General features: G+C 41.6%; 1 protein-coding gene across 5 annotated transcripts in view; it reads left to right on the forward strand.

Moving 5' to 3' along the window:
* Positions 1-8,830, forward strand: part of pde1a (phosphodiesterase 1A, calmodulin-dependent) — a 462,032-nt gene extending 453,202 nt beyond the window's left edge. For all 5 annotated transcript variants that reach the window (XM_059647187.1, XM_059647188.1, XM_059647189.1 and 2 more), the window contains 2 exons: positions 212-343; positions 8,677-8,830. In XM_059647187.1, the coding sequence (XP_059503170.1) occupies positions 212-300 (89 nt within the window). In that variant the 3' untranslated portion in view covers positions 301-343; positions 8,677-8,830. The remainder of the gene's footprint in view (positions 1-211; positions 344-8,676) is intronic.
* Positions 8,831-10,631: the final 1,801 nt, after the last annotated feature.

The raw sequence follows: 10,631 nt of genomic DNA on the forward strand, positions 1-10,631 counted from the left end.
CTGCAAAAGAAGAAATTTTTTTGTGACTGGCAGAACAGAATTGAATGAAGCTTAGTATTCAATGCCCAGGCTAATTTCTAAGGAAGAGAATAATAGTAGAGACTTTTATTGAAGTACTGTCGCCAACATTTAGAAGCCTTCTATCCATCTCTTGTGTAACATGCGTGTTTTTGTAAGAGCACTTAGTCTTAACTTGAACTGTTACTTTCAGGGGAGATGGAACACTTTAAGGACTCAGAAGATTCAATGAAAAATAGCAAAGGTTTACTGGAGCAAAAGGCTGCTTTTATACACAACTAGTTCAGAAAAACTTCCGAGGATACAGCCCTACATGGATACTGAGGTGATGATGACATTAATTTTCATGTAAACTTGGTTAGACTTATTTGGGTTGCAACTGAACAACTGAAGCCTGAATAGAATAAGTAATATGACTCTTGCAATCATGTGTGAAGAACTAATTCACACAGGTGTCCCTTCGCTATCCTCTTGCTTCAGAACTCTGCTGTATGTAACTCCAAGCAGTGATTGTTTTTCTCCAAGAGTTAGAGTATCTACCCTTGGTTCGTTTGTAAGCTGAGTCCGAAGTCTGTTTGCATGCAGACTTGTTAGGTTTGGTGTGGTGAATTTTGTGATTCCTCCATATTTGTAAAGTTGAGTTGCTGTGTAAACTATTGCACCAGTTTAGCTCTTTGAGCGTTGTACAATATTTGCAGAACAGAGCACAACAAATGTTGATTGTCAAGAAACCTGTTGCGAGACATCCTCAACTTGGTTCAAACCTTCAGTGATTGATTTAAGAATGACAACATGTGTAGGGAGGAAGAAAATATTCACATAAGTGAAAAGATTCAGAAAGGTTTATGAATTGCTGGTTTTTCTATCCAGAGGACCAGGATACAAGGCAGAAGGAAGTCATGGTTCAGCTGTACAAAATCCTGGTCAGACGACCTCATGCAAAGAATACACCGCCCCGTCAGGCAGTGCCGCATAACTTAGGCAGAATGTTACCTGGAATCCAGGGATTTAATTATGAGGAAAAGCTACATAAACTGGGGTTTTATACCCTCGATTATGGAAGGCTAAGAGGTTATTTTAAGATATTGAGGTGAACACCAATAAAAAAGTGAAATTTTGCAGGCATTTGAAATCTGAAGTAAATTTTGAAAATCATGAAAATATTCAAAAGGCAAGTAAGCATCTGTGTTGAGAAACAGAGTATATTTTGGACTGAAATTTTGTTGAAAAAGTACATAGAGTCATGCAGCACAGATACAAACCCTTCAGTCCAACTTTTCCATGCCGATCAAGTTTCCCAACTAAATTAATCCTACTTTCCGGCATTTGGCCCATATACCTCTAAACCTTTCCTATTGATGTACCAGTCCAAAAGCCTTTTAAATGTTGTAACTGTACCTGCATCTCTACTTCCTCTGGCAGTTCATTCAACACATGAACTATCCTCTGTGTGACAAATTTGAATCTTATTAGTGAGATTACAAGTTCTACAATTGAAACCTAGTATAGAGGAATGAGAGGGGTAGGGATGGGCTTGGGGGTTGTGTGGTTATATAAAACGGGAATGCTAAACAGTCTGGCCCTGTAATCATTGAAATTTAGAAGAATAAGATGTCTGTCATGTTAGAATCTGAGAGGAAAGGATGTTTCACCTAAGTTTCACCCAAGATGTTTAACCTCTGTTCTGAGGAAGGGTCACCAGACCCAAAACATTAACTCTGATTTGTTTCTTTCACAGATGCTGACACATCTGCTGAGCTTTTCCAGCAACTTTGGTTTTTGTTCCCCACATACAGACTAGAAATAGGAAACATAGTTTGACCAAAAGGGGTCTTCCACTGAAGATGGAGATGCAGAGAATTCTTTACTCTCAGAAGGTCATGAGTCTTTGGAACTATCTCCCACGAGCCGGGGAGGCAGAGTTATTGAATATTTTTAAGACAGAGATAGATAGATCATTGACTCACAAGAGAGTTAGAGGTTATCGAGTAAAAGTGGGAATGTGGAGTTGAAGCTACACTCAGATCAAGCAGACAGAGTAAGCTGGAGGAGCTGAGTGGTCTATTCCTGCTCCTATTTCACACGTGCATAAGTACATAAAAACTTAGGTTTTGCTTCTGCAAATGTCTGGTTGAGGAGTGGCAGGTGGGGTTCAATTTGTATTTTGATAAAACAAACAAGGGCAGGACTTATGCAGTTAATTGTAGGGCCCTGGGTCGCGTTGTTGAACATGGAGACCTAGACATTCAGGGACAAAATTTTTTAAAAGTTTCATCACAGTTAGATAGGGGGGCTAAGAAGGCATTTAGCATGCTTACCTTCATTGCTCAGATCTTTGGGTATAGGATTTGAGACATCATGTTGAGGTGGTGGGGTCGCTTCTGAAGTACTGTGTACAGTTCTGCTCACTCTACTGTAGAAAAGATATTATGAAATTGGAGAGGGGTCAGAAAAGATTTACCAGGATGTTGCTGGAACTGGAGGGTTTGCGTTATAAAGATAGGCTGGGACTTTTTTCACTGGAGCGTAGGATGTGACGGGTGACCATACAAAGGTTTATAAAATATTAAGGGGCATAGATAAGGTGAATAGCAGAGGTCTTTTCCCTTTGGTGGGGAGCTCAAAACTAGGGTATATATTTTAAGGTGAGAGGAGAAAGATTTACAAGGATTTGAAAGGGATTTACAAGGATGTTGCCAGGGTTGAATGTTTGAGTTAAAGGGAGAAGCTGAATAGGCTAGAACTATTTTCCCTAGAGTGTCTGAGACTGAAGGGTGACCTTGTAGAAGTTTATAAAATCATGAGGGGCATGAATAGGGTGAATAGCCAAGGTTTTTTTTCCCCGGGGTAGGGGAGTCCAAAACTAATGGGCACAGGTTTGAGGTGAGAGGAGAAAAATTTAAAAGGGACCGAAGGGACAACTTTTTCACACAGAGGGTGGTGCGTGCATGGAATGAGCTGCCAAAGGAAATGGTGAAGGCTGGTACAATTACAACATTTAAAAGGCATCTGGATGTGTATATGAATAGGCAGGGTTTCGAAAGATATAGGCCAAATGTTGGCAAATGGGACTAGATTTATTTAGGACATCTGGTCGGCATGGACAAGTTGAAGCAGAGCGTCTGTTTCCATGATCTGCAGCTCTATGACTGTGTAACAAGAGCAAAACATCCCTATTTTTATATTCCGTCCCCCTTGTAATAAACATCAAGGTTCTATTTACCTTCCTGATGACTTGCTGTACCTCTGTCCCATCTTTGTGACTTGTATTATATTGCCCAGACAGTACTTAGAAGCTATGAAATCTTACAATCTCTTTCCATTTAAGTAATATGTTGCTTTCCTTTTCTTCCTGCCAAGGTGTATAAATTCACATTTTCTGATATTGTACTCCATCTGCCACATTTTTTCGTCTTATTTAACCATTTGTATTGCTTTACAGCATCCTTATGTCGTCCTTACGACTTACTTTCCTACCTAGATTTGTATAATCAGCAAATTTAGCAAGCATACATTCAGTTCTTTCATCCAAGTACATAATATAAATTGCGAATCGTTGAGGCCTCAGCATTGACTTTTGTGACACTCCACTCATCACATCTTGCCAACTCAAATCCCATTTATCCCTGCTTTGTTTCCTGTTAGTTATTCTATTCTGTATTTGTGATTTTAAAAAAAGTCACATCTTGAGGTCTTATTTTGTATTGTAGTCTTTGGTGTGGAAATTGCCTTCTGGAAACCTATGTACATCACATCCACATCCAGACTTTATTCACTGTCTGATTGCAGTGTGATAAGTGTCCTACTATATCCCTCTTAATGAAACATATCAGCATGTTCCCAATGACTGATATTAAGCTAACAGGCCTGTAGTTTCCTGCTTTCTATTTGATGAAGAGTCACTGGACTTGAAATGTTAACTCCGTTCTTCTCTCCACAGAAGCTGCTAGATCTGAGTTTCTTCAGCTTTCTGTTTTTGATTCAAATTTCTAACATCTCCATCCACATCCAGAAGATCATCTGATGCCATTTCTGCCACCTCCAGCGAGATGCCACCACCAGACATGTATTCCCCTCCCCTCCCTTGTCTGCAGGGACCGTTCCCTTGGGACTCCCTGGTCCATTCATCCTTCACTTTCAACAGCTCCATGGCACCTTCCCCTGTAACCAGTGAAGGTGTAACACTTACTCATTTATCTCCTCCCTCCCCAGTATCCAAGGGCCCAACATACCTTCCAGGTGAAGCAACACTTCCCCTTCACTTCTCAGAATCTAGTCTACTGCATTCGCTGCTCACAATGTGGTCTCCTCTACATTGAGGAAACGAAGCGTAGACTGCGTGAGCACTTCGCTCTACATTCTGCTCGCAAAAAAGACCCTGAACTACCAGTTGTCTGCCACTTTAGCACACCACCCAGTTCCCTGGCCAACATCTCTGACTCTGGCTTGTTGCAGTGTTCTAGCGAAGCTTAACATAAACTAGAAGAACAACATCTCATTTTCTACTTAGGCACCCTGCAACCCTCCAGACTCAATATCGAGTTTGATAATTTTAGGGCCTAAACTCTCCTATGTCCCAGCCTCCTACCTCACACACCAGGCCTTGTAATCACATAGCCTGCCATTACACACTGCCTATCGTTAGACACTAACAGTCCCCAATAACAGATATTCAGCCTCGTAGCCAGATCATTATCAACTCCTTTGTCTGTCCAACTGCTCTTCTCTTTCTTCAGACTCTATACTTTATCTTATCCTTTATAAAAACCAAAAGAACTGTGGATGCTGTAATTCAGGAACAAAATCAAATTTGCTGGAAAAGCTCAGCAGGTCTGGCAGCATCTGTGGAGGAGAAAACAGAGTTAAAGTTTCGGGACCGGTGACCCTTCCCCATATCTATTTTCTGCTTTTAAACCGACATTTTCCCAGCTGCCATCAGTTCTGAGGAAGGGTCACCGAACCTGACTCTGATCTTTTCTTCGGTGATGCTGCCAGACCAGCCAAGCTCTTCCAGCAACTTTGTTTTTGTTCCTGATTTACAGCATCCACAGTTCTTTCAGTTTTTATACAGCTATCTGGACTCTCATTTTGAACTTCAGCGAATTGTGTCAAACTTCCTATTGATTCTTTCTTCTACTCCCATTGCATTCTCATTACCCCTTCCTGCTTGACTGGCTTCCTCTGCAATGGTGCCATGGACAATTTCCTATTCTATCCTGTAGCTTTCTAAGATGTGACTGCGAGAATGTAGAACCTATTGGACAAATGTAAAGGCTGAGGTCCCTCCCTTTCCAACTATCAGGTCCCTGTACTTGTCTCACTCACAATCTTATCCCCCTGTCCCTGACCACTGTCCAAATTAGAAGACCCTCTCTTAAAACATCCTGGAATAAAGTGACCAGGTAACTCACCGTTTCTCAATCTATCACAGTGTCTGCTGATCAGCCCCCAGCTCATTAACTCAAAGCCAAAGCTTCTTGAATCACAGACACTTATTGCTGACTTCATTGCTTTACATCACAGGAGATCCCATAGCCTTCAGTCGCAATACAACACCAACTTTGTATTCTCTACTGTGTCATCATAGGCAATTAATTAATTATAAAATTTAGTTAAAATTACGCTGCTAATTTTGAGATATCAATTTCCAATTGCATAAGAGCATTTCAGAACTCTAACAACATGGAGCAAAGCAAACCCAGCAAGTTCAAACAACAAAGGGAAAGAGAACAACTTCCAAGTGGGAAACAGAGCAGTGAAAGATATATCCAGCAGAAAGAGAGGGGGAGCCCAATAGAGAGGGGGGCAGAGAAAAAGGTGCACCTAGCGGAAAGAGCAGGGCTTGATGGAGAGACACAGTTATGGTGGGTGATGTGGGGCACTGGTTGAGGAGGGGGCAGTGGGTGAGGTGGGAGCTTTGGCTGAGGTGTTGTCAGTGCTTGAGATACCAACAGTGGGTAAGGTGGGGCAGTAGGTGAGGAGGACGCAGTGGGTGAGTTAGCGGTTAGTGGGTGAGGTAGAGGGCAATGGGTGAGATGGGGACAGTGGGTGAGGCCGTATGCAATGGGTGAGGTAGGGGGCAGTGGGTGAGATGGGGAGAATGGGTAAGATAACAAGCAGTGGGTGAGGAGGAAGCAGTGGATGAGGTAGGGGGCAGTTTAGTGTGTTTAGTTAATGCCCCTTCTCTTTACCACTTGCTGTATTTATTTAAATTATAGGATTCCAACTAACTTTACTCTTTCTGAATAAATGAACAATGAATCACACAACTTCTTGTTTCACTGCTCTTAGTGTCCCTTAATTAAATGTAAGATAGATACTTCCAGGTCGTTTTAAAAATGTTCCATTTTTCTACATTCCAGCACTTGTCTCACCAGTCTCACCCACTACCCCCTACCTCACCCACTGCTCCCTACCTGGTGGGTGAAAGCGGGCAGTGGGTGAGAGGGGGCAGTGGGTAAAGTAGGGAGCAGTGGATGAGCTGGGGCAGTATCTCCCTCAAGAATTGACACTTGAAAGTTTGAAATAAGATCAAATGGTAACATCATGGTTTGCGATAAATTAATTGTTTTGTGACTAATTCTTCTTGGGGAGAGTTTGTAAAGTGTTGGAATGTAGAAAAGTGGAGCATTTTTAAAAGATCTGGAAGTGTCTATCTTACAATTAATTAAGGGACACGATGAGCAGTGAAACAAGAAGTGTGTGATTCATTGTTCATTTATTCTGAAGGAGTAAAGTTAGTTGGAATCCCATAATTTAAATCAATGCAGCAAGTGGTTAAAAGAAGAGGCATTAACTCAAACAACCAAACTGCCACTTTCACCCACTACTGGTACCTCACCGATTGCCCCCTTACTCACCCACTAGCCATTAACTCACCCACTGCCCCTTTTTCACCCACTGCCCCACCTTACCCACTCTCTGGTATCTCAAGCACTGAGAACACCTCAGCCAAAGCTCCCACCTCACCCACTGCCCACTCCTCAACTAGTGCCCCACATCACCCACCATAACTGTGTCTCTCCATCAAGCCCTGCTCTCTCCGCTAGGTGCACCTTTTTCTCTGCCCCTCTCATCACTGGGCTCCCCCTCTCTTTCTGCTGGATATATCTTTCACTGCTCTGTTTCCCACTCACAATCTTATCCCCCTGTCCCTGACCACTGTCCAAATTAGAAGACCCTCTCTTAAAACATCCTGGAATAAAGTGACCAGGTAACTCACCTTTTCTCAATCTATCACAGTGTCTGCTGATCAGCCCCCAGCTCATTAACTCAAAGCCAAAGCTTCTTGAATCACAGACACTTATTGCTGACTTCATTGCTTTACACCACAGGAGATCCCATAGCCTTCAGTCACAATACAACACCAACTTTGTATTCTCTACTGTGTCATCATAGGCAATTAATTAATTATAAAATTTAGTTAAAATTATGCTGCTAATTTTGAGATATCAATTTCCAATTGCATAAGAGCATTTCAGAACTCTAACAACATGGAACAAAGCAAACCCAGCAAGTTCAAACAACAAAGGGAAAGAGAACAACTTCCAAGTGGGAAACAGAGCAGTGAAAGATATATCCAGCAGAAAGAGAGGGGGAGCCCAATAGAGTTGTTCTCTTTCCCTTTGTTGTTTGAACTTACTGGGATTGCTTTGCTCCATGTTGTTAGAGTTCTGAAATGCTCTTCTGCAATTGGAAATTGATGTCTCAAAATTAGCATCGTAGTTTTAAAAACTGAGATTGATGGATTATTTTTTGCTAAATAACGGTATCATGGAGCAAAGGCTGGTGTATAGAGTTTTGTCACATTGAACGGTGAAACAGGCTTAAGGAACTAAATGAAAGGTCCAGGCCTGAAACGTCAGCTTCCCTGCACCTCTGATGCTGCCTGGCCTGCTGTGTTCATCCAGCTCTATGCCTTGTTATCTATATGTGAGGGACTAAATGTTTGATTTCTGTCCCTGTGTGTATCATAGCTGACAGATTTCATGCCTTAAGTGGAGTCATGCCCTTTTGTACATCAGTTGTTCAATGTTTATCATAGTACTAGAATCTATAATACTTTGAAAACACTGCATGTGCAAATTCTCAGTACTCTCATGCATTTGTATTGAGTACTTTTGAATAATGCTTGACATCAATCAGTATATTGCCAAAACTAGCTAATGTCAGCTAAGTACAATGAACATTTATTAAGAAGCAATGTCAATGTTCCTCACAATAGGCTAAATCAAGAATATAATTGACCCCCTTTTGTTTTAGGGATCAGTTAACTCAGTTGGCTGGTTTGCAATGCAGCTTCTTGCTGAAAGCATGGTTTCAACTCCCGGACTGGTTGAGGTTACTATGAGGGTCTCATCATCTCTGCCTCTCCCCACGTCTGAAGCATGACAATCTTCAGGTTTAACTGACCACTAATTATCTCTCTGTAGAGAGAACACAGCCATATGCTCCTCTCGGGCTGTGGTGAACTTGCTTATATTATTATGGTGTAACAGCTTTTATTTAAACTGAAAAATATTTTTAGCAAGATGCAGAAATATCATGATAAAAAGGTTGTCAACCATTCATTGAGAGCTGATTAAAGAACAGGAAATATTGCTGTCAGTAAAGTTTAAAAATGTGAAGGTATAAAAATATGTCTGCTTGCCTCCTTAGTGTGATGGATCATGACATGGTGCTGGAATGATTCGAAATTTGTTACTGTACCTTCAGCAAGCATCCCTCCAACCCTGCTGGTCTGAGACTTCAAGCAACATGAACACAATTGCATGACTCTGCCCTTCTTTAAAATAAAGATCAGGAGAAATGACTTGTTTCATCTTTTTCTGGGCTATGTACTCTAACAAATTCCTCTTCAATAATGTTACCACTTGACTACAATTGGTCATTTTACAAGACCAACCATCTAGCTGCAGGTTATTTGAGCCCGGACTGTACCCCTGATAGAAGTGCTTTTGATAGTGGCACTTCCACAACCTAAAACATTCAGCTCAACACATCTTAACATTTGAATAATGTGACTAATTTCCCTATCATTATATCTTCCTGACTGCAACAGTAAACAACACACAGCAGCAGTGTGACAGCAGACAAGCATGTTTACAGTCTCAGGAAACACAGTGAATCTTTAGACTTTAGTTCAATGTCAATTTTATTCTTAGATGAAATACTCAGCTCTGGAAAGAAATATTTAGAGTATGCCCTAACATTGGAGCTGTGTTGATATAAAAACTCATTTGTCTGGTTAGTTATTAATATCAGCACCATATTAAACAGCTGCAGTGTTACACCGAGACTACTCTTGTATTTATTTCTCTGCTCCTGGACGAATATCACATAAACAGGCAAATTCTGAGATCAATAGTGGAGCAAAGATCATCACTACCAAGTTAGGTTAGCAGCATTATAAGCCAGGATGGATGTAGGGTAATCTCACCTTGTATTTAGAAATACAGTACATTTATGATGTGAGAGTAAAAAAGGGCCTTTATGGTAAATCATTAATAAAACATCAAAGGAAATTTAGGTGTTTATGCAGTAATCTATTACTGCTGTATGTTCTGAAATGAGAATGCATGCAAGGAATAAGTCCAACCACTGGGGCAACACTCACACGAATTACACTGGCTACTGATGCCCTTGAAATGGAGCAACAAAGTCAAAGTGGTCATCCGTACACAATTCTGAGATTAGGGCAAAGAGATCTCCTGGTCCCTGATTCTGTATATATCAGGGTGGAATGGAAACAATGCTGCCACATTGTTAGCACAGATCAAAAAGGAAATGGCTTTCAGGATTTTCCAATTATTAATCTTAATTTAAGCACTGTTCCCCTGTTGCATCTTTCAAATTGTGAGCCAGCTATTAAGTAGGATTTTACAGACCCCACTCGCAAGTTGGAAAGCGAAGAGATCTATAAAATAAAGTGGCCACCATACCACCCTCCCGTCCACGTTGACCTGACCCCGTCATCATACTGCCGGAAGCTAAGACAACAGGCAGCCCATTCATAGACTGCAGAAATGCTAAAGTGCACATTTAACTGCAAATTAAGGGCCTCATTTCACCTCCGTGGCACTTTTTCAGCCTGCGCTGGTGATTTGTACTAGGCAAGAATGGAGGAAAGGGAGCTCCTCTGTGCATTCCGTTGTGCCTGTCAGGGGCAACCCTTCAGGATGGGCGCTATCCCTCCCCTCACACTTCAATTTGTGCCTCCTCTCTGGCCTCTCTGAAACAATGTCTGGTCTGTTTTTCCCTACCCTCGTTGGATCTGAAAACTGTGTCATCCAGCATCCACCTTTTCCTCCTCGTAGGGTCTGGCAGTGGCTCCTGCCACCTTCTGATGCCATTGTGAATACAGAACTGTCAGCCAATCAAATTGGCCACTCTTCCCTCAGACAGAGTGTCCTCTCTGATGTGGGGAGAATGATACTCTCCCAGCATCACATCAGGGTGGGGCAGCCAGATTTCAGTTGGCAATGTTGATTATCTATCCTCTGTAAAATCCACCCCATTGCATCTATTGAAGCATAGTCCATGTAAACTGACTACGTGTTTTCCCAATTTAAACTGAATACTGCACTGAATGAGATTTGACCTTATGTGATAAT

Source organism: Stegostoma tigrinum, chromosome 7 (genome assembly GCF_030684315.1).
Source record: "Stegostoma tigrinum isolate sSteTig4 chromosome 7, sSteTig4.hap1, whole genome shotgun sequence".
NCBI lineage: Eukaryota > Metazoa > Chordata > Chondrichthyes > Orectolobiformes > Stegostomatidae > Stegostoma > Stegostoma tigrinum.